At 40.8% G+C, this 23,684-nt stretch overlaps 1 protein-coding gene and 1 long non-coding RNA gene across 8 annotated transcripts in view; one reads left to right on the top strand and one right to left on the bottom strand.

Annotated features, from left to right (window-relative positions):
• Window positions 1-23,684, bottom strand: part of LOC132691103 (uncharacterized) — a 45,484-nt gene that overhangs the window by 12,165 nt on the left and 9,635 nt on the right. For 2 of the 4 annotated variants that reach the window (XM_060652429.3, XM_060652430.3), the window contains exon 1: window positions 7,478-7,607. Coding sequence is in view for 1 of the 4 variants with exons in the window: in XM_078438772.2 (XP_078294898.1) it covers window positions 16,024-17,310 (1,287 nt within the window). In the remaining 3 variants the exon portion in view is untranslated. Of the gene's footprint in view, window positions 1-7,477; window positions 7,608-16,023; window positions 17,311-23,684 lie in introns of those variants that run through there. The other 2 variants (XR_013552468.2, XM_078438772.2) reach the window with 2 other exon arrangements.
• The window catches only part of LOC144614609 (uncharacterized), a 53,463-nt gene continuing 37,458 nt past the window's right edge, over window positions 7,680-23,684 (top strand). Inside the window, exons 1-3 of one of the 4 annotated variants that reach the window (XR_013552480.2) lie at window positions 7,684-7,792; window positions 10,055-10,162; window positions 18,743-20,638. This is a non-coding gene — a long non-coding RNA (uncharacterized LOC144614609). Of the gene's footprint in view, window positions 7,793-10,054; window positions 10,163-18,742; window positions 20,639-23,684 lie in introns of those variants that run through there. The other 3 variants (XR_013552479.2, XR_013552482.1, XR_013552481.2) reach the window with 3 other exon arrangements.

Below are 23,684 nucleotides of genomic sequence, written 5' to 3'. Positions count from 1 at the left end.
TATCTGTTGTCCACCCCCAGCCAGCTCCTTCCACATAATCAGGAAAGCAAATGCAGCCTCATTCTTGCCTCAGTAGCAGCAGATCAGAGATCAGTCTCCCCACGGGCCAAGCCCTGGAGCCATGCTGGAAACTGGAGACCCACACTGAGGACACCAACACCATGAAGTCAATTTGAATACTGCTTTCACCCTACAAGGCAGCAACTAGGGAGTGAGATAGGAATGAGTTTACAACTGAGATCTCTAGGAATGGAGATCAAGGACCCAACTGTTTCCAAGAAGCTCCTTGGCAGACTTTCCCTCACATTTAACAGATCAGAGCTGCATAAAATGTTCACGCCTGGAACACAGCAATGAAACTGAGAATGGCAATGGACGATGTACCCTGACTGGTAGGACTAATCTGCATTTCCTGCTGAACTGAATGTTAAGGTCAAGTTCCCAGATGGATAGCTGTCTAAATAAAATAGGGATTTTTTTTTTTTTTAAGGGGCATAGATGTCAGGTTGGCAGCCAACCTCTTTATTTTATTAGCCCTTTATTTTAGTAGCCACTAAAATAAATTAATAGGTTACAGGAGAAAAGCCTAAATTGATATTTTAAAAAGCAGTTCATAAGATACAGTATTCTTTTTGTTACAAACCTAGGAATGGAGTGGCTACTTCCTTAGACTCATGGTACAATGGGAAATAGATATTTGGTATTTGTCTCAGATTCCTGGCACAGAGCTCCTAAAATCCCTGGACTCTCTGGAGAGAGACAAGAGTAGCTTTTATATGCCAATGATTTATTGGTGGCTGGGGGTCCCCAAATAGCCTCAGGATGGGAGTTGGTCCCCAAAAAGACCAAGGCATGATTAGAGGGTTGGAACTTTCAGCCTCACCTCTGGAACCTCTGGGAAGCAGAGAAGGGCTGGAGATTGAGCTTGGTCAATGATTTAATCAATCAGGCCTATTTAATCCACAAAATCTCCTACATTACAGGTTTGGAGAGCTTCTGAGTTGGTGAACACTTCGAGGTGCCAAGAGGGTGGTGTACCCCAACCGCACAGGGACACAAGCTCCTGTGCTCAGGACCCTTCTGGACACTACCCTATGTACCTCTTCACCTGGCTGTTCCTTTGTATCTCTTATAATAAACTGGTGATAGTAAGTAAAGTAGTTACTTCACTGAGTTCTGTGAGCTGTTCCAGCAAATTACTGAACTTGAGGAGAGGGGGTGTGTAGAAACCCCTGAGGTACTGTTTAGGTCCACTGATAGAGGATGAATTGAATGAATAATTACATTCTACCTAATGGAATATTATGTGATTATTTAATATGTTAATACAAATTTCCGGAAATAAAAAATGTCCATGCTATACAGCTCAATGAACAAAGCACATTTCTACTCATTATGTATATAATATGATACTGTATTTCTGCCAAAGTAAAGCAATACATCTATATCTGTGTGTGTGTGTGTGTGTGTGTGTGTGTGTGTATGTGTTTATACACACAAAAATAAATATAACAATGTGAATAACTGTTATAGCTGGCTCTGTAGACTGGGAAAATGGAATTCACGTCTTTTTTCTTCCCTGCAATACCACAGGATTTTTTTTTAAATTAAATATTTTTAAATTAAAAAAAAATCTCCACTTGAAATAAAACTAAAGATGTTGCAAGTCATTGTAAATCGACAGCCATAGGCTTTAAGAAGGAATGAAGGGAGGACAGAAGAAAACAAGTACGCTGGCCCATAAGATACCCTAGCTTCAGGATTTGGCTGAGTGCTTCATCATTCTATAGTTTAACTTGTTCTTCCCCACCTCCCCTAAACTTTTCTTATAAACTGGGTAGTTGGACTTATGAGGTCTGATGACTCTCTTGGCAAGAATCTTTCATTAATGGTGCCATATACTTAATGCAACATGTTGACACATAAGAGGAGGAAAAAAGGAAACAGAAGAGGGGCTGTTAAAGAATAACAGAGACCTAAGAGGTATAAGGAAATGTAATGCACATTATTTGGGTCATAACTCAAACAATCCAATGTTAAGGGCAACATTGCCAATATCAGAAAAAACCTGAATATGAATATGCACTAGGTCTTGGATCAAATAAAAGAATTATTCATTTTGATACATTTGAAAATGGCCTACTGGTTATGAATTTTTTCAATGACCTTACCAGTTAGAGATGCACAATAGAATATTTACAAGTTTAAGGACAACAGGCCTTGCATGTGCTATGACATTCTCCAGAGAAAAACCAGAAGTGGCAGAGGCATGATGAACCTGACTGGCCATGAGTTGATAATTGTGGAAGCTTAGTGATGGGCATGAATTGTAATGTTCTCTCTATTCTGAATCTCCATGAAAAAAAGTTAAAAAGAAAAAAGTCATCAGGGCCTGACGACTTCTACCTAAAGTTTACAGTACAGATGATTCTGGTATTATATAAACTCTCACAGATCACAGTAAAGTAGGAGAAGTTTCTGTACTAATTGTATGAAGCCAGCACTTTAAAATACTAATCACTACGGGGCGCCTGGGTGGCTCAGTTGGTTGAGGATCTGACTTCAGCTTGGGTCATGATCTCGTGGTTCATGGGTTTGGGCCCCATGTCGGGCTCTGTGCTGACAGCTCGGAGCCTGGAGCCTGCTTCGGATTCTGTGTCTTCCCTGCTCACTCTATGTCTCTCTCTCTCTCTCTTTCTCCCTCTCTCTCTCTCTCAAAGATAAATAAATATTAGGGGTGCCTGGGTGGCTCAGTCGGTTAAGCGTCCGACCTCGGCTCAGGTCATGAACTCGGGGTTTGTGAGTTTGAGCCCCGCATCAGGGTCTGTGCTGACAGCTCGGAGCCTGGAGCCTGCTCCGGATTCTGTGTCTCCCTCTCTCTCTGTCTCTCAAAAATAAATAATCTTAAAAAAATTTTTTTTATAAGTAAATATTAAAATAAGTAAATAAAATACTAATCACTAGATTTTTTTAGAAAAAGACAGAACTACATAGATGCTTGCTTATACATTGATTTTCATTCTTCCTTCTTTTTTAAAAATGTTTTTTTTAAGACAGAGCACAAGCATGAGTAGGGCAGGGACAGAGAGGGAGAGAGAAAGAATCCCAAACAGGCTTGGTGCTAAGAGTGCAGAGACTGATGTGGGGCTTGAACTCACGAACTGTGAGATCACGGCCTAAGCCAAAATCAAGGGTAGGATGTTAACCGAATGAGCCACCCAGGCGCCCCAAAATGGAGATTTTTCTAGATATCATTTTGGTATTGCTTTCTAAGCTTAATTACACTGTAGTAGAGAAAATCTTCCAAATAATTTCAATCCTTTGAAATTTGTTTAGACTGGCTTTCTGGCCTACCACATGCAAACTTTTTATAAATGTTCTATGTGCATCTGAGGAAAATTGTTGGGTGGAGTGTTTCACATCAATCAAGTTTGTTAATCATGTTATTCTTGTTAATCATGTTATTCTAACGGTTCAGGGTTAGCACTATCGTAGGCTGGTGACCTGTTTTTGTAAATAATGTTTTTCCAGACCTCGGCCATACCCATTTGTTTATGTATTTTCTATGGCTACTTTCATCTTACAATGGCAGAGCTAAGCAGGTGCAGACAGACCATCTGGCCCGCAGAGCCTAAAATATTTACTCTCGCTGCCCTTTACAGAAAGTTTGCCGACCACTGTTAAACTATAGCCTTCTAGCTTTTTCTCTCCTTGTTCTATGTTACTGAGAGAGGTGTGCTGAGAACTCCCATTATCACTGGGCATTTGTCATTTCTCCTTGTATCTAGTACACCCTACACTTCAGGAATTCTACTAAGTGTATACCCAGTACAGCTTTTATGCACCAAAAAGTACAAAAATGTTCATGTCAGCACTACTCATAATAGACACAAGTCAGTAACAACCTAAATGTCTGTTAATAGCAGAATGGATACATAATATAATCACACCAAAGAATACTACACAGCAATGAAAAGAAATTAACTACTGCTATATGCAACAATTTAGATGAATTTCACAACAAAATACTGAGCAAAAGAAGGCAGATACAAAAGGACAGGTAACCTATGGTTCCATTTGCATAAAGTTAACAACCAGGCAAATTTAATATAACGTTTTTAGGATAAGAATACCTCTAGAGAAGAAGGGGATTAGGATGAGTTGGCACTCCTAGGTTGTTATAATAGCTTATTTTTTCATTTTTCATTTATACTTTAAAAATGCTTAAAATTTTTTTAAATTAATTTATTTATTTCTGAGAGAGGGACAGAAAAAGCATGAGCAGGGGAGAGGCAGAGAGAGGGGGCGAGAGAGAATCCCAAGCAGGCTCCACACTGCCAGCATGGAGCCCAATGTGGGCTCAGACTCACGAACCGTGAGATCATGACCTGAGCCAAAACCAAGAGCTGGATGCTTAACTGACTGAGCCACCCAGGTGCCCCTTGAAAAATACTTTAAAATAATCTTTTAATGTTTAATTTATTTATTTTTGAGAGAGAGGGAGAGAGAAAGGAGAGGGCAAATAGAGAATCTCAAGCAGGCTCCAGGCTATCAGCACAGAGCCCAACGTGGGGCTGGAACCCACGAACCATGAGATCATGACCTGAGCTGAAATCAAAAGTCAGACGCTGGGGCACCTGGGTGACTCAGTCAGTTGAGCGTCCAACTTCAGCTCAGGTCATGATCTCGCAATTCATGAGTTTGAGCCCTGCATCGGGCTCTGTGATGACAGCTCAGAGCCTGCAGCCTGCTTCAGATTTCTGTGTCTCCCACTCTCTGCCCCTCCCCCCACTCATGCTGTCTCTCTCTCAAAAATAAACATTAAAATTAAAAAAAAAAAAAAAGTAGGATGCTTAACCAACTGGCCCACCTAGGCACCACTTAATTTTTTTTTAATGTTTATTTATTTGGGGGGGGGAGGGGCAGAGAGAGACGGGGCAGAGGATCTGAAGCAGGCTCAGTGCTGACAGCAGTGGGCCCCATGCAGGGCTCCAACCCACGAACTGAAAGATCATGAACTGAGCCAAAATCAAAAGGACTGACTCACCCAGACGCACCTACTTGAAAAATACTCTTAAAGAAAAGTACAGCTCAGTTTCACTTATAAATGTAGAAGCAAATATTTTTAAATTTTATTATGAAAAATTCCAAATCAAAGAAGAAGAAACAGTATAATTAAACCCCATGCACAAAGAAAGAGGAAAGAACAGTATAATCAAATTCCTCACATCCATTGTGTCTTCAATAGTTAGCAACGCAAACCTAATTTTGTGTATCTACACCACCACTCATCTCCCTCTACCACTGGATTATTCTAAAGCAAATCTGAGACATCTTTTTATTTCTAGACGCAAAAATACTAAGTAAAATATTAGCAAATAAAACCGAACCACATATTAAAAGAACAAATCATTATGGAGAAGTATGGTTTCTCCCAGGAATATAAGACACTGGGAAATCTAGCCATCTGTAAAGCAAATATTAGAGAGAGGAAAAATATAAATGAAAATAATTTTATAAAGTGATTCGAAGAGCTTTAATATACAGCATAGTGATTAGTCAACACTGTACCATAGAACTGAAAGCTTTAAGATCTAAGCAAGTAGATCTTAAATGTTTTCACCACATAAAAGAAATAGTAATTATGGGGGCGCCTGGGTGGCTCAGTCGGTTGAGCGTCCGACTTCGGCTCAGGTCACGATCTCACAGTTTGTGAGTTCGAGCCCTGCGTCGGGCTCTGTGCTGACAGCTCAGAGCCTGGAGCCTGCTTCAGATTCTGTGTCTCCCTCTCTCGCTGCCCCTTCCCTGCTCATACTCTGTCTCTCTCTGTCTCTCAAAAATGAATAAACGTTAAAAAAAATTTTTTTTTAAAGAAATAGTAATTATGTGACATGATGCAGGTGTTAGCTAACCTAAGGTAATAATTATTTTGCAATACATAAGTATATTAAATCAACACAGTTGTACACCTTAAACTTACAGAACGTTATATGTCAATTATATCTCACTAAAGCTGGGGGGGGATCTTTGAGAATGGTGGGGGGGATCTTTGAGAAAGAGGAATAAAGCTTGATAAATCATGGCTACCATTTATTCATACTAGACTAGGTGCCAGGCACTACACTTTGTATTTAAAGAACATCTGCTAATTTAATTTTCATAATGACGCTACGAACTAGGAATTACGATAGCTTTTTCACAAATGAAGAAACTGACTCAGACATTAACCTACCCAAGTCAGAGGCAGAAGCAGGTTCTTCTTATTCCACAGTCCATACACTTGCCACCTGACCAAAATTATTTGCAGATAACAAAAACAGTCAACTAGAAAATATAAAGGAATTGATTTATAAGCTAGTAGCAGTAACGGTAGTAGACTGAGGTGACAGAATAAGTGTATCTTTTAAAGTTTTGTTCTTGTGCATTATATAAAATTAGAAGAAAGAAAAAAGAGGGAGTGGGGTCATATGGAGAAAAACCACACCATTTACCGTTACAACAACAGTATAAACTATTTTAAATTTTTTAAAATGTTTTATTTATTTTTGAGAAAGAGTACAAGCCTGGGAGGGGCAGAAAGAGAGGGATACACAGAATCGGAAACGGGCTCCAGACTCTGAGCTTTCAGCACAGAACCTGATGCGAGGCTGGAACTTGAGAACTGTGAGATCATGACCTCGGTCAAAGTCAGACGCTTAACCAACCGAGCCACCCAGGCAACCCAACAGTATAAACTATTTAGGAATAAACATAACCAGATATGTCTAAGACACATGTGGAAAAATCACCACCACAGCTGGTCAAATCCTTTTTAAACACTTGGGTTAAAGGAAATCCATCAAATGTTCCAGAAAGTGGTGGACCTAACCCTCATCAGTTCCACCCAAATTAAAGCACCCACTTGATGGAACATAACTGCAGTAATTAAAAAAAAAAAAAAAAAAAAGAAAGATGAAAACTTCCAGAGTTAAAAATATGGAAATAGCTGATAAAATTATGTCACTACCTACACAAAACTGATCCCAACACTAAAAGCGAAATACACTATATTTTAACAAGAGTTATTTTCCGGAGTATGTAAGAGTTTGGGCATGTCATTACATGGGCAGGAAATAAAACTGAAAACATGTACTTTCAATAAGAACATACAGTCAACATGGACGCAAGTGGCCAGAAACCCCATCTTTAAAAGTAAGGATGTGAAAAGCATCAGCAACGGAACTCCCCAAAGGCGGTCACCGACACGGACACGACTCCCGCTTTCCCCGACCACAGACACCCCACAGCGCTGCTCTCTCCAAGTGCACGTCCCAACACGGAACCCCCACGTGACCCTCCGACACAGAACACCCCAGCGGGAATTCCCACTAGCTTCCCCCAACACCGACCCCCCACGAGCTCCGGGGTTTGAAAAACAAAAAACCAAAAACCAACGAGCTCTCCCTGGCCCCGAAACACTCCCAGAACCGACACTGACCTGGCGATGGCCTCGCTCTTCACCACTGGAGAAAACCACAGTACCACGTCTCTAAACACTTTGCCTCTGTGTCCACAGACCCCCCTGAGTCCCACCTCAGCCTCTCCCAGACCCTCAGAAACGGAAAGGATGGTGACCGATAAGGGTCAGCGCGCGTCGTTCCAGAGACGCGAATTCTGGCGCTGGGTTCGGCCTCTGTGACGTCATATTGCAGCGCCCGCTCCAGGCTACTTGAAGGGAGCCGCCAGTTCTCCACCTATTGCCCTACCGCGGGGGTCATCTCTTTTTCTGTTTTTCGCGGGAAGGCCCAAGACGGTGAGAAGCTATTGAAAACGCTTTATTTCACTTCATTTCCAGGCCACTTGACCCCCTGGGCCCCGAATTTACAACTTCCACCAGGGGCAGTGCATAAACTGCTTAGCTTCTCAGAAACTCGGGCCTGCCCAGAATTCTTCTCGGGACGGGCCGAGAAGGTGGCGGACTTTGACACTTTGATTTCAAGGCTAGGGAAAAGCCGGGTGGGCGCAGCCAGCGTAGAAGTTCGACCGGGAGGAAGCCCGAGCCGAAGGGAACAACAGTTGGGAGGGAACCCGGCTAGCATCTTGGGAATGCTGGCTAGAGGGGGCTTTGTGGAGAAAGTGGCATTTCAGGCCAGTCTAGGGTGTAGAGAACCGCTGAAAAAGCCGTTGGTTAGAGAGTAGGTAAACAGAATCATAGAGCTCTTGGTATGATTTGTGTAGGAGAAAATGTGGCTGGTGGTTGTTAGGGGTCAAAAGAAGGGGCAGAGCCAATGGAGAATCGTGGCTCTCCCACGGTGGAAGGAGCCAAAGGCTGGGCAAGATTTTCCTTCCATAAAGATGGAAAATTCCTTGCATCAAAAGTGCTGATGCGGGGGCGGGGGTGGGGGGGGGGGCGCCTGGGTGGCTCAGTCGGCCAAGCATCCGACTTTGGCTCAGGTCCTGATCTCACGGTTCGTGAGTTCCAATCCCGCGTTGGGCTCTGTGCTAACAACTCAGAACCTGGAGCCTGCTTCCATTCTGTTTCCCTCTCTCTCTGCCCCTCCTCCACTCACACTCTGTCTGTGTCTCTCTCAAAAATAAATTAAAAAAAAAAATTAAAAACATTTAAAAAAAAGTGCTGAGGGGGCCTCTCTGGCTCAGTTGGTAGAGCATGTGACTCTTGATCTTGGGGGTAGATTGTATTTAAAATTAAAAACTTAAAAAAAAGAAAACTCTAAGAAAGGGAAGTGGTTGTATTCAATATTTCAGCCCAAATGATTAAACTGAGGAGCTCCCAGTGCAAAACTCATTCCCCATAGTTACACAACCACAATCAGAGCGCCTCCCCATTAAAGGGATTAATGATTCATTCATTCACTCAGCAGATGCTTATAAAATGTGGCAAACACTGTTCTGCGTGCTGGGGATACAAAAGCTGTAAGTGCAGACAAAAATACCCTTCGTGGAGCTTAACGTTCTACTGACATGCAGAATGTAAAATTGATGGTTTGAATGTAAAGTTGCAAGACTGTTATGAGTCCTGCCTGCAATGCCTACCAGCCAGAGCATAACCAAAGATAAATTACCGAAGATCATTATTTTTTTTTAAAGACTGTATTATTAGCTTCCATGCTTTAAGGAAAAAATAATTTTTAGAGAATGAGAGAGCCGGGGGACAGGCAGAGAGAGAGAATCTTAAGCAGTCTCCATGCTCAGCACACAGCCAGACTTGGGGCTCCATCCCACAACCCCAGGATCATGACCTGAGCCAACATCAAGAGTTGGACCCACCGAGAGGTGCCTGGGTGGCTCAGTTGGTTAAGTGTCGGACTTCGGCTCAGGTCATGCTCTCGTGATCCATGCAGTACAGCCCCGCATCAGGCTTTGCACCGACACCTCAGAGCCTGGAACCTGCTTCAGATCATGTGTCTCCCTTTCTCTCTGCTTCCCTCAAAAATAAATAAACATTAAAAAAAAAAAAAAAAAAGAGTTGGATGCACTGACTGAGCCAACCAGGCACTCCAAAGATGATTATTCTTGAGTCTTAAGATCTAATGGGATATGCTTTGCTAGGTTTGGGATTTGCTTGGGACTCATCACCCCCTTTCTTCTAATTTCTCTCTCTTGGAATGGGAATGTCTATCCTACCCCTGTCCCACCATTTTTTTTGGAAGTGAATCACCTCTCTAATTTTAGTTCACAGCTGGAGAGGAATTTTGCCTCAGGGTAAATTGTACCAGAAGTCTCACCTATATCTGATTTAGATGAGACTTAGATTATATAGACTTTAGAGTTGATGCTGGAATGAGTTAGACTTTGAGGGTTGTTGGGATGGAATGTGTTTTGCATGCAAAAAGGTCATGAATTGGGGGGTGGTTAAGGGTCGAATATTATGGACTGAATGTTGGTGTCCTCTTAGATTCACAGGTAGAAACCCTAACACCCAGTGTGGCCATATTAGGGGATGGGACCTCTAATGAAGTCATTAAAGTTAAATGAGGTCAAAGGGTAGGGCTCTGATCTTAGTAGTTTGGTGTCCTTAGTACAAGAGTCACCAGAGTGCTCTTTGTCTGTGCAGACAAACTGAGGAAATGCCTTGCAAGGACATGGGGAGACGGCAGCTAGAGTCCTGACCAGAAACCAAATCTGCTGGAAACTGGATTGTGAACTTCTAGCCTCAGGAACTGTAAGAAAATGAATTTCTGTTGTTTCAAACACCCACTCTGTGTTATTTTGTTATGACAGCCAAAGCAGTCTAATACAGTGGTGAGGGGTGCCTGGATGGCTCAGTCGGCTAAGCATCTGACTTAGGCGCAGGTCATGATCTCACAGTTAATGAGTTTGAGTCCCACATTAGGTGAGCTTGAGCCCCATTTTGGGTGAGCCCCGCTTCTCTCTCTCTTCCTCTGTTTCTCTCTGCCCCTTGTGGGATTCTCTCACCCCGCCCTTGCTCACTTGCGTCCTCTCTCAAAAAAAAAAAAAAAAGAAAATTAAACCAACTAACTTAATTTGCATCCCTTGGATAAACACAATGTAGTTATGATTTATATATGTATGTATATATATATATATATATATATATATATATATATATATATACATATATATATTGCTTATATAAAGAGAATCCTGGGAAACATTTGTGGGATTATGGTAAAAAGGAATAAAAATTTGGATCAGGCAAACTTAACAATATGGGCTGACCATGAATGGATTCTGGCTTTAATGTGTAAGCTCAGTTAGAATGGCTTTAGTTTGCTTTGTTGGTTGAATGTAACCTGACTCAAAGGTGGCCTAAAGTTTAATTGCCAGAAATTTCTTCATATTTTTTAAAGATTCTGAAAGTATATGGAGTTAGAAATGCTAATGTGTAATTATGTAAAGCCAGTTTATCCATCCCCTAAAAATATATCCTAGGGTTTAAAAAAAAAAAAAAAAAAAGTGTCCCAGGAGCATCCAGAAGATAATCTCTTCAACGAAGCTGATCTGGCTGCAGAAAACTGAAGTATACTATTACAAGATTCTAGTACTACATGTGAAAAGTATGATAACTTGAAGATACACTGTTAAGTGAATGATACATTCTGTAAACTCTAAAGGAACCACTTAAATAACAAAGTTACACCTAATGAGCCAACAAAGGATATAATCATAAAACATAGCTACTCCAAAAGAAGGTAGAAAAAGACAAAAAGGAGAGCAAAACCAGATAGAATAAATAACAAATTGCACATTATTTGAACATAACCACATTAATTATGAATGACCTAAATACCCCAATAAAAAGAGATTGTCAACTAGATAAACAAAACAAACAAAAACCTAGGTCTAACTATATGCTGCCTACTTTTTAAAAAAATACTTATTTTTGAGAGAGAGAGAGGGAGAGAATCCCAAGCACACTCTGCACTAGAGCCCAGTGTAGGGCTCGAACTCACAAACCATGGTAACATGACCTGAACCAAAATCAAAGAGTCAGATGCTTAACTGGAACTACTCACTTTAAATACTGAAAACTCACTTTAAATACTGTCACAATTAGGTTAAAAGTAAACCATCTTGGGATGCCTGGCTGGCTCAGTCGGTAGAGTATGCGACTTGATTTCAGGGTTGTGATTTGTAGAGACTACTTAAATAAAAACTTTAAAAAAAAAGTAAACCATGTTTTGTTTTTGTTTTTTGGTGCTTATTTTATTTTGAGAGAAAGAGAGAGACACACACAGCATCTGAAGCAGGCTCCAGGCTCCGAGTTGTCAGCACAGAGCCTAGTGTAGGGCTTGAACCCATGAACCCCAAGATCATGACATGAGTTGAAGTCAGACACTCAACTGACTGAGCCACCCTGACCCAAAAAATAAACCATATTAAATAGAGATATGAATGATCTAAAAAGAAAGGCCCAATTCAAATTTCTAGAAATAAGACATACTCTTGATGGGATTGATGGCAGAGTAAACATTGTTTTAGTGTTTATTTATGTTTGAGAGAAAGAGGGAGACAGAGTGTGAGTGAGGGGTGGGGGCAGAGAGAGAGAGACACAGAATCCAAAGCAGGCTCTAGGCCCTTGAACTGTCAGCACAGAGCCTCATGTGGGGCTTAAACCCATGGACCACAAGATCATGACCTGAGCTGAAGTTGGAAGCTTAAAGGACTTATCCACCCAGGTGTCCCTAGCAGAGTAGACATTGTTTAAGAAAAAATTAGTGAACTGAAAAGACACAGCAATACAAACTATCCAAAATGAAAAACAGGTGGGTAACAGGTAAACATAGTTTACCCTATTCGTGTATGCAAAACATCAGTGAACTTTATGGCAAGGCAAAAGAAAGTACAAATTTAAGCATAGTGAGAACAAAAGATTTTATTAAAAAGTGAAAAACTGTTCAGAGAACCTGAACTTAAAAAAAAAAGGCAGCCTTATGTTCTTGGCCAAGTGGCAAAAGAGGTATTGTGAGGAATGCCTAGGGGAAACTGCTAACTGCCCTTCACTCTCTGATCAAGATAGTGAACAAACAACAGTATTCTGGGAAGGTTTATAAAATATGAAGTAAAATGTATTACTTATCAACCCAAGACATTGTTGTTATTAACATGTTAATCATTCCTCTTTTTGATATAATGGAATACAGCTATAACCGTTTATACAATGTTCTTGTTTGCTCAATCTAGCATTGATATCAGTTCTAGGTCACTTTTGATTGGTCTTTCAACACTGGTCACATTTTCCTGCCTGATAGGTTTGTCAACTTTATTATGGGATTATGGGGGAGTAGGTACAACAGGGGAGATCAGGATATTTTTGCACTCTATTTATTTATTTAGTTAATTTATTGAGAGAGAGGAGAGTGGGGGTGGAGGGGCAGAGAGAGAGAATCCCAAGCAGGCTCTGCACTGTCAGTGCAGGGCCCAGTGTGGGACTCGAACCCACAAACTGTGAGATCATGACCTGAGCCAAAACCGAGTTGGATGCTAACCGACTGAGCCACCCAGATGCCTCTCTTACAAATATTCTTGAAGCGCCCCTCTTACAAAGAATTGTTTTGGGATACATTGAGGTTACTTGAAAAGTTTGGTCCTTTCTGGCCCTGTTTTATTATTTGGTTAGTTAATTTCTTCCTGGCCCTGCTTTAAATCTCAGTTAAGCAAGACAAGATTGCTTATTGGATGGGATTCAGTCAACTAACCATGTGTATCAAGTGCCTACCCTATATCACATATTCTTCTAGACATCTTGTATACAGGGGTTATCAGAAGTTCCCTACCCTCATGAAGCTTATAGTCTAACTTTTACAGTGTATAACTTACATTCAAGACCTTACACTTGCGCATAAAGTTGATATTGTAATATGGTTTGTATTAAAATTGGTAACGTTTATACATGACCCAAGGTCTTTATATTCCATATCAAAATCTCGAAGAAAGGGGCGCCTGGGTGGCGCAGTCGGTTAAGCGTCCGACTCAGCCAGGTCACGATCTCGCGGTCTGTGAGTTCGAGCCCCGCGTCAGGCTCTGGGCTGATGGCTCGGAGCCTGGAGCCTGTTTCCGATTCTGTGTCTCCCTCTCTCTCTGCCCCTCCCCCGTTCATGCTCTGTCTCTCTCTGTCCCAAAAATAAATAAAAAACGTTGGAAAAAAAAATTAAAAAAAAAAAAAAATCTCGAAGAAAACAAGTGAAATGTTCTCTCCAAGTGGTGTTTATGTCATTTACAAAAAAAATCAACTGCCTAAATGCCACTCAACTATCTCGTCTGACAGACCTCTACCTTTAGTTTCTCCCTGAGACCTGACCTCATGCCCTTTTCAGATCAGTTTTTTACCAGTAGACGTGGTCTGAACTTCTTCCTGTATTGTTTATGCCAGCCCCTGTGATTACCCCTGACTATATTTAACTAATTATACGTATCAGATTCCAAAAATACTTTCCAGGCTGGTTACAGGCCTTCAGTAATTCCAGCACTAGATTCACCCTACTCTTCCAGAAACCCTATGCCTACTCTAGGTCCAAATCCAAGTCTCTCTGGCTTTGTGCAGCATGAGATACCAGTCCAAGGCTGATTCTATGAAGATCTACTTTTGTCTTCCTCATGTTTGTAGGACTCAGAGTCCCTCTGAGTTGAGAGAAAATGGGAATAGATGCTAGGAAGAATGTTGGGGTGGTTCCATCAATGAAGCAAAAGTTAGGGTTAGACAGGGTATTGCCTCCAAGGGGAGGCAACTGGATAGTTATCCAGGCATTTAGAACTTCAGATTCCCAGCATTCTGAGAATTCAGTAATCGGGGAAGGGACGGGGAGAGCTAGGATGCAAGTAATCCTCTTAATTTGTGTTCAGATTGCCTACCTTACTTTCTCATGTTTTCGAAAATGACTACTGAGAGCTTTGTTGGAATGTATTGTTATTTAATGTGTAGGTTTAAATTACTAATTGTACTTGAGCTTTTAGTTCATTTTGCAAACCTGGTTTCTCTATCTTTTCAGGTCTAGAAAATTTTAAAAATCGCTTTTATGGTGACATTGTATAATGCTTGCTCTTATTTTTAAATTGAACTTAAACTCATCAAAGGACATTAAATTATATTCATGAGTTTAAAATATTCATTTCTTTTTGAAGGACTTCAGTTGCCTGAAATAAAATCTAAAGCCAAAGAAATGCAACAGGGTAAACATTATATGATACTGAAGAATTTTAGAATTGAAGAAAATTTTAGAAAAAGAGAAAGAGGTGCACCTGAGGTTACTTGGAAAGTTTGGTCCTTTCTGGCCCTGTTTTATTATTTACTTAATTTCTTCCTGGCCCTGTTTTAATTCTGAATGGCTCAGTTGGTTGAGCTTCCAACTCTTGATTTCAGTGGAGGTCATGATCCCAGGGTCATGCTTGAGTCTCTCTCTCCCTCTGCCCCTATCCCCAGCTCACATGCGTACACTCTTTCTCTCTAAAACAAAATTAAAAAAAAAAAGAATCCACAAACGGGAAAAGTGAATATAGTGTGATAATGTTAGCCAGTGATGTAGGGCAGAAACTATCTCCTCTAAATTATGGAATCACTAACATGGTAATTAGGAATGTGGTTCAAGGTACCCTGTCTGAAAATGTTCATCAGGTGTATTACATGACATATAGGTCAAATTAGAAAAGGTACATAAAGCTCTCAAATGTTCCTCATCTTCACAAACCTGTTTCACAAGAACTTTAGTATTTCGTTAAAGGAATTCCACAATTAGTGGATTAACAGTTTTATTTCTCTGTGATTTTACCTGCTAATGCATGAGGCAGAATGTACCACTGAAATCCCAGCCATGTTCACTGCTTTTTTTTTTTTTTTTAATGTTTATTTTTGAGAGAGAGACAGAGCTGAGTGGGGGAGGGGCAGAGAGAGAGGGAGACACAGAATCTGAAGCAGGCTCCAGACTCTGAGCTGTCAGCGCAGAGCCCGACACGGGGCTTGAGCTCACGAACCGTGAGATCATGACCTGAGCCACCTAGGTGCCCCACGTTCATTGCCTCCTGTTTCTCCTCATTATGAACTGACATATTAAGGGTAGGGACTTTCCCACTATTGCCATGTCTCTACTCACTATAAGCTCCCTGATGAGCTATGTTGATCACTGATGACAGACAGAGTCGGTCTTCTAAAACTAGCCTCTGCACTCATGGGTTTTGTTTGTGTATAACCATATTATCAGCAAGACATTATTGCTCAAGGCTTTTCCTAATTGAATGTACCAGTTTTTTTCTATGTGCTTTTCGTGACATAAAATAAGATGTAATTGACCACTGAAGGCACAACCACATTCGCTGCATTCATAAGGTTTCTCTCCTGTACAAATTCTCCGTTATTTCCTGAGGGTGCACATCTGGCAGCTGGCTGTCCCACTAGGACCGCATTCCTATCTGCGAGGAGCCCACTGATGTTTAATGAGGTCTGAGGGATCACGGAAGGCATCTGTGCAGTCACTGTATTAACAGGGCTTTTCCCCTGCATGAATTCACTAGTATCTAATAAGCTGTGACCCTCTGTGGAAGAATATTCAACCTTCACTGAATCTACATGTTTCTCTCTTGTGTGTATCCTCTTATGTTTAACAAGGCATGACATGTGGGAGAAAGCTTTCCCACATTCATTGCATCCATAGGGTCTCTCTCCTGTGTGAGTTCTTTGATGGACAGTGAGCATTGTCTTTGTAGTGAAGGCTTTCCCACAGTCACTGCATTTATAGGGTTTCTCTCCTGTGTGAATTCTCTGATGTTTAATGAGTCCTGATTTCTGTGAACAAGATTTTCCACATTCAGTACATACGAAGGGAGTCTTTCCTGTATGAAATCGCTGATGTGCTATCAGGCACGCCTTCTGGCTGAAGGCCTTACCACATTCAATGCATCCATAGGGTTTCTCTCCAGTATGAGTTCGTTGATGTATAAGGAGATTGCCCTTCTGAATGAAACCTTTTCCACATTCACTGCATATATAAGATTTCTCTCCTGTATGAGTTTTCTGATGTAGAATGAGTTGTGATTTTCTGGCGAAACCTTTTCCACATTCACTGCACTGATGGGGCCTTTCTCCTCTTTCATTTCTCTGATGTATAATGAGTTCTGCCTTCCTGCAGAAGGCTTTGCCACATTCAGTACATCCATAAGGTTTCTCTCCTGTGTGAGTTCTCTGGTGTTCAGTCAGCTTGAACTTTCTGGAGAATGCTTTCCCACATATACTGCAGCCATGGGGTTTATTTCCTGTATGAGTCTTCTGATGTTCAGTAAGCTGAAATTTCCTGAGGAAGGCTTTCCCACACTCACAGCACTCATAGGGTTTCTCTCCTTTGTGAATTCGCTGATGTTCAGTGAGCTTGAACTTCTTGGAGAAGGTTCTCCCACATACACCACACCCATGGGGTTTTTTTCCTGTATGAATTCTCTTATGTTCTGTGAGCCGAGACTTCTTGAGGAAGGCTTTCCCACATTCAGGACATTCGTGGGCCGTCTCTATTTTGTGTATTTGCTGATGTTTAAGGAATTGTGACTTAGTGCTGGTGGGCCTTCTACTTTCATGGAATTGAATTTCGGTGTGAGTTTGCTTGTGATTAGCACTGAGAAAGGATCTCCCGTCTCCACCAGACTCAGCAGGCTCTTTGTCACAGCTTCTACTTCGGTTGATTAAGTGTGGCTTCAGTGTTTTTCCACGTAAATGAAACCTATCATGATTTGGCCTGAAAGGAAAATGACTTTTGCTCTGATGAACAGTCTTTCCACATGTGTTCGGTTCATAACACTGTTCCATCCTCTTCGGCATTTTGAGATTTTCTAAGTGCTGAGGCAGATGATCGTCAACTCTCTCAATTTCTAGGAAAGAAGACAACGGTGAATCTTTCCACGACCATCATATGGAATAAAACTGCTTCAAAAGTACTGTGGGGTGGGCTGGCTCTTTAGTGGAAAACTTTTAGTATCAACATAAAAGAAATTCCAAGCATATCCTTGTATACATATTCCTTATCTCTTTTTAAAAAAAGCTCTTAAAATTGTAGCTAAATACACATAAGGTAAAATTTGCCATTTTAACCATTTTTAAGCGTACAGTTCTGTGTCATTAAGTACAGTCACGCTGTGGTGCAGCCACCACCATCATCCATCTCTAGAACATTTCTATCTTCCCCACCTAAAAAAATTCTGTACTCATGAAACACTAACTTATCTGTTAGAAATGTTTAAAAACACAGTAATACAAATACAACAAACCAAAAGATGACAGCTGTCAGTGTCATATAGGGTAAATTCACAACAGATCAAGAATTATCTGCTTTGTAAGTAAGGCCCTGGAGACAGTAAAATACAAGGAAGTCACTAGCAGCATCAGATCACAGAGGCTGGAGGGATACCTGATTCAAAATGGTAAGAGACAAAATCCACTCATTCAATACATCCTTCTTAAGTGGCTACTACCATATACCAGGTATCATGTTAGTGTTGGAGAAATAAAAAAATACTCTTTATTTTCACTGAACTCCTACTCTAAGGATGGAAAGAGAAACAGAATAAATACGCAAGAAAAAGAAGAAAGTAGGCAATTGCAAATGTGACCCTAGTTTGAGGAAGCAAAGGGAATGAAAAGTGGAAGAAATCTGGATGTGTTTTGAAGAATGGATAAGACCCATTACTGGATTTATCTGGGGATAAGTAACAGGAGGAAATCAAAGCGTGTTCCTAAGTATTTGGCTTGAGCTAATGGGTAAGTGGGTGATGCCTTTTAATAAGATGAAGATGTTGTTCAAGTTCAAATGGGATGAGAACAAGTGCATTTTGAAGCACATCACCCTTGAGGTAATTATTAGATATCCAAGTACAGACATGGAAAACCCAGTCAGATATATATGAAACTTGAGAGAGGTCTTAAATGGAGATATGTGTAAACCATCAAAACGTAAATATCACTAAGGTCAGAGTGTTAAACGGGATCACATTTCAGAAGGTCAAGACTGAAAGCAGATGAAGGCACAAGACTATGACCTTAGTCATTTCAACATACAGAGCTTTGGGACTCTGAGAGACCGCTGAAGAGACCCAAGCATCAACCACACTGATAGAGAAATAAGCGGACCCAGTGTTAGAACAAATATCCCAGAGACAAGTCGGAATGTTGGATGCATAGAATCTGATTTCAAAAAAATTCTAACAGACTCCGGGTGCTCACCTTGTTGCTAAAACACGTCATTCTTGTTCATTATGTAGACCATCATCAAATGAACTTTCCCAAACACTCTAACCTTTCTTCTAGGTGTGACACATTCTCTCATGTTCTCACAGAAAGAGGGACATGATCATCCTTACAGACTTTTACAACATGCACAGTCTTCTCTACAAGCAGATCTGCTGCACCAGATGTGGGAACTGTCACCTTCTTCATCATACTGTACCTGCATGGAGATCATACTGGAGTTTCTCCCATTTCACTGTCCCTGACAGACTAATCTCTCGTCTTGCCACTAACAGCTTCTTCCTTAATTCTACACTCTTTATGTTATCGGCAAGACTTCTGGTCAACAGTAGACTATTAATAGTTAGGTTATGGGGTATCATTTAAGGGGTCCTAATGGACCACCTTCCTCCTGAATCAAGACTCTGGCAGGTTTGCCTTTAGTTTTACTTAGAACATCTGGCTACACCTTACTATTGCTACAGTGCCTACCTACAGAAATTTAGAAAACCTAACCTCTACCGTGCCCTGTTAATTGCTAACATGGAAAAATCACAAAAGTAACCTGGTGATAAACTTTTACATTAGCATAGTGTGCCCAGTTTACCCAATTTTCCACTCACTAGTCTCCAACAAATACTTTCTGACCTTGACCTTCATGTGGCTGGTTTTAGGCCAATCTTTTGACAGTCCCCATATGGCTGTGCGTATTTCCAATTTTTTGGCATGTTTCTTCATCATCTTCTTCAAAGCCTAGCTATATCTCTTGCAACGTAAGGTACTTTGTGATACTATCATTCTCCATTCCTTCTTTACCACTTTAGGTTACTTTTCTTCTAAACTTCTAAAACACAGTTGACTGTTAAACCACATGGGAGGTTAGGGGTGCCAACCCCCCCTTCCCTGTGGTTGAAAATACACATTAACTTTTGACTTACCCAAAACCTAACTATTAATAGTCTACTGTTGACCAGAAGCCTTGCTGATAACATAAAGACATTAACACATATTTTGTCTGTTTATATGTGTTATATACTGTATTCTTATTAAAAAAAAAAAAAAGCTAGAGAAAAATGTGTTATTTAAAAAATCATAAATTAGGGGCGCCTGGGTGGCTCAGTTGGTTGGGTGACCGACTTCGGTTCAGGTCATGATCTCAGTTTGTGAGTTCGAGCCTCGCGTCGGGCTCTGTGCTGACGGCTCAGAGCCTGGAGCGTATTTCAGATTCTGTGTCTCCCCCTCTCTCTACCCCTCCCCTGCTCATGCTCTGTGTCTGTCTCTCAATAATAAATAAATGTTAAAAAAATTTTTAAAAAAATCATAAATTACATTTACAGAACTGTATTGGAAAAAAAAATGTGTATAAGTGGACCTGTGCCTTTTAAACCTGTGTTGCTCAAGGGTCAACTGTAGTCCCTATGTTTATTATTTGCTTGAATTTTGTAGAGCCTTGAATTACAGCAAAAACATCTCACACAATCAAAAGCTTCATTTCTAAATATTACATGAAGATCTGTCCAATCTTTGCTTATCAAATCTTTGGTGTAGAGAAACACTTAACTTTGTTTCCCACTAATTTCAATCTCTTTTACTGTGTGTTAGGACTGTAGTTCATCGGCTTGGGTCACAATAGCACCCTTGGGGGGCTCTGCATAAAGACATATGCGGGCCCTGAACCCTATTCTAATAAAACCCAACTCTCTGAGGAAGCAGCGTTGGTAAGATTATAATGAAAACTCCTTCAATACCAATCTGGCATTTAAGAAATCCTTGATATACAGATGGAAAAGTGTGGGGGTCTCTCCAACCTGGCTACAATAGTTATTTGATGAAGACATAAATGGATGACCAAGATGTATTTTCTTCTTGTACAAGGAGGAATGAAAAGCAAGCCCTTGACACAAGAATAGTAAAGAAGCCTCAGGTACCACCAAATCATAGAGATATAGTATCTTCAGGAGTGGCTGGTTAACTGGGCCAAAGTACAATTCAGAGAAGAAAGATAATACTATATTTTTGTTTAGCAATAAACCATCTCATGGGAAGAATTCAAAGTGAAAATATATATTATTTGAGTGGGAAGAACAAACAAAAAATGACCTACTTCTCCCTGAGTTCTTACCTTACTTGATGCATTGTCAACTCTCTAGAAAATGTTTGACTTTGTCTTGCTCATCATGCGCTCTCTCTCTCTACCATGTTTGTTACACACTCATCTGTTGATCCCTGACTGTCCAAGGCTCTTGTTTTCTTTATCTGGATCCACTCCCCAGGATATCTCATCTGGTCCAAATTTCTTTCTCTGCACCTCACCTCTCCCTGACCTTTCCAGGTACATCAAACTGCAACAGAGAGCCCCCCTTAGATGCTAACAAGCACATCTAACTTACAATCTCCGTTATAGAACTCTTGACTTCCCAGCCCAAATCTCCTCCTCCCACATACCTTCTCTATCACAGTGAATGACAGAAGAGTCACTCTTCTGGTGACTCATGCTAAAAATTCTTAGCATCATCATTCATCTGTCTCCTTTTCTCACCCCATGTTGTGGGTTGAACTTGTTCTCCAAGGAGATATATTCAATTGCTAACCCCCTGGTACCTGTGAATGTGACCTTTTTTTGGAAATAGTCTTTGCAGATATAAACAAGTTAAGATGAGCTCACTTTCGGGGCACCTGGGTGGCTCAGTCGGTTAAGCATCCGGCTTCTCTCAGGTCATGATCTCGCGGTCTGTGGGTTCGAGCCCCGCGTCAGGCTCTGTGCTGACAGCTCAGAGCCTGGAGCCTGTTTCAGAGTCTATGTCTCCCTCTTCCTCTGACCCTCCCCTGTTCATGCTCTCTCTCTCTCTGTCTCAAAAATAAATAAATGTTGGGGCGCCTGGGTGGCGCAGTCGGTTAAGCGTCCGACTTCAGCCAGGTCACGATCTCGCGGTCCGTGAGTTCGAGCCCCGCGTCAGGCTCTGGGCTGATGGCTCGGAGCCTGGAGCCTGTTTCCGATTCTGTGTCTCCCTCTCTCTTTGCCCCTCCCCCGTTCATGCTCTGTCTCTCTCTGTCCCAAAAATAAATTAAAAAAAAAAATAAATAAATGAATAAATAAATGTTAAATATCTTAAAAAAAAAAAAAAGATGAGCTCACTTTGGATTAGGGTATGACTGGCATCTTTATAAGGAAAAGGAGATTTGGGACACAGACACAGAAAATATACACGGAAATGGCCATAGGATGACAGAAGCAAAGACTGGAAGGGTGTTCCTACAAGTCAAGGAAGGCCAACAATTTCCAACAACCACCAAAAGCTAGAAAGAGGCAAGAAAAGATTCCTATTTCGACTCTGGAGGGAACATAGCCTGCCAACACCTTGATTTCCAACTTTTAGCATCTAGAACTAAAAGGTAAATTTCTGTTGTTTTATGCCACCTAACTTACAGTTATCTGTTAAGCAGCCCTAGGAAACTAAGATACCTGATATCTATTTTGATGGCAAATCCAGAATCTTCTATTACTTACATCTCAAGCCTAGGGAAGCCACCAATGACCAGGTCTCCTATCTGGCTTTCTGCTTCAACTTCTGCCCTATTCCAGTCTACCCATAGTCAAAGTGACACTTCCAAAATATAAATTATATCTGTCACTGCTATACTATAAACTTTGTTTCTCACTTTACTAGGAGTAAAATCAAGTCCTCAGAATGGACTACAAGGCCCTCCATGACCAACCAACCTATCACCACTACTCCATTGACTTCATCTCCAGTAATTTTCCCTCTTGCTCACTCTGCAGTATCCACACAGGCTTCTTTGATGTTCCTCAGACACATTCTTGCCTCTGGCTCTGCACTTCCCATTCTCTTCATTTTTCACCCAGGAAACCTACTCCCTGTCACTCATCCTCTGCTCACAGGCGTCTTGTAGTCCACAGACATTCCTATTTGTAGAAGGGCAGACCCCATCCCTTCCACCCACTGTTCCGTGATGCCAACGGATTGGTGTTCACAGCCCTTTTCACCACTAGACATAGTTTCTATGTACTTTTCCCACTTCTTAAATTGTGATAAAATCCACAACACAAAATTTATCATCTTAACCACTCTGAGTTTACAGTTTACATTCATAATGTCATGCAAGCATCATCACTATCCATCTTCATAACTCTTTTCATCTAATAAAATTGAAACTCTGCATGTTTACTTTTGTTATATTTATGCCTCCCCCTTTCTGAGAGTAGAGACTTTAGGTCTTTGAAAGAAATAAAATTTCTGTGTCATGGATGATAATAGGGTCAACTGCAACTTACTGTCATCAATCTATGGGGAGACAAGGGAAAGCTTTAGGGACAATAATCCATTAACAAAATCTAAGTTGAATTAAGAAAGAGTAGAATTAACAAATATACAAAGGAATTACAGTAAAGCGGACAGGAGGCTTTATTTAGGCTAGGAACTGAGAAGAAGAAATTGTATCCTAATTAAAGAAGAGGAACAGCAGACACCTTAAATACCCTAGAGACTAGAGAAGGTTCAAGGCAATCACAGCATGGCCAGGATTTAAGATGTACAGAAGTACAAGAGAATTTCAAATTAAAATTTTTTTTTAATATTTATTTAAACATTATCATTGTCTTTTTTAAAAACTGAAATTCTCTTGGGGCACACCTAGGTGGCTCAGCCGGTTAAGCCTCCCACTTCGGCTCAGATCATGATCTCACAGTTCGAGCCCTGTGTCAGGCTCTGTGCTGACAGCTCAGAGCCTGGAGCCTGCTTCGGATTCTGTGTTTCCCTCCCTCTCTGCCCCTCCCCCACTGGTGCTCTGTCTCTCTCTCTCTCCCTCCCTCAAAAATAAAAAATAAAATAAACATAAAAAATTGTTTTAAAAAATAAAATAAAAAGACAATGAAACTGTAAAATAATGTAATGTCAATTATACCTCAACAAAACCCTAGCAAATATTAAAAATAAATTTTTAATGAAAAAGATGATGGAAAAGGGTTTTCTTAGAGGGAAGATCATTCTAGTTTCTCACATAA

Source organism: Panthera onca, chromosome E2, assembly GCF_046562875.1.
Source record: "Panthera onca isolate mPanOnc1 chromosome E2, mPanOnc1 haplotype 2, whole genome shotgun sequence".
In the NCBI taxonomy this organism is placed as follows: domain Eukaryota; kingdom Metazoa; phylum Chordata; class Mammalia; order Carnivora; family Felidae; genus Panthera; species Panthera onca.
Note: the sequence above shows the minus strand (reverse complement) of the source record. Positions and strands in the feature narration are given on the sequence as shown.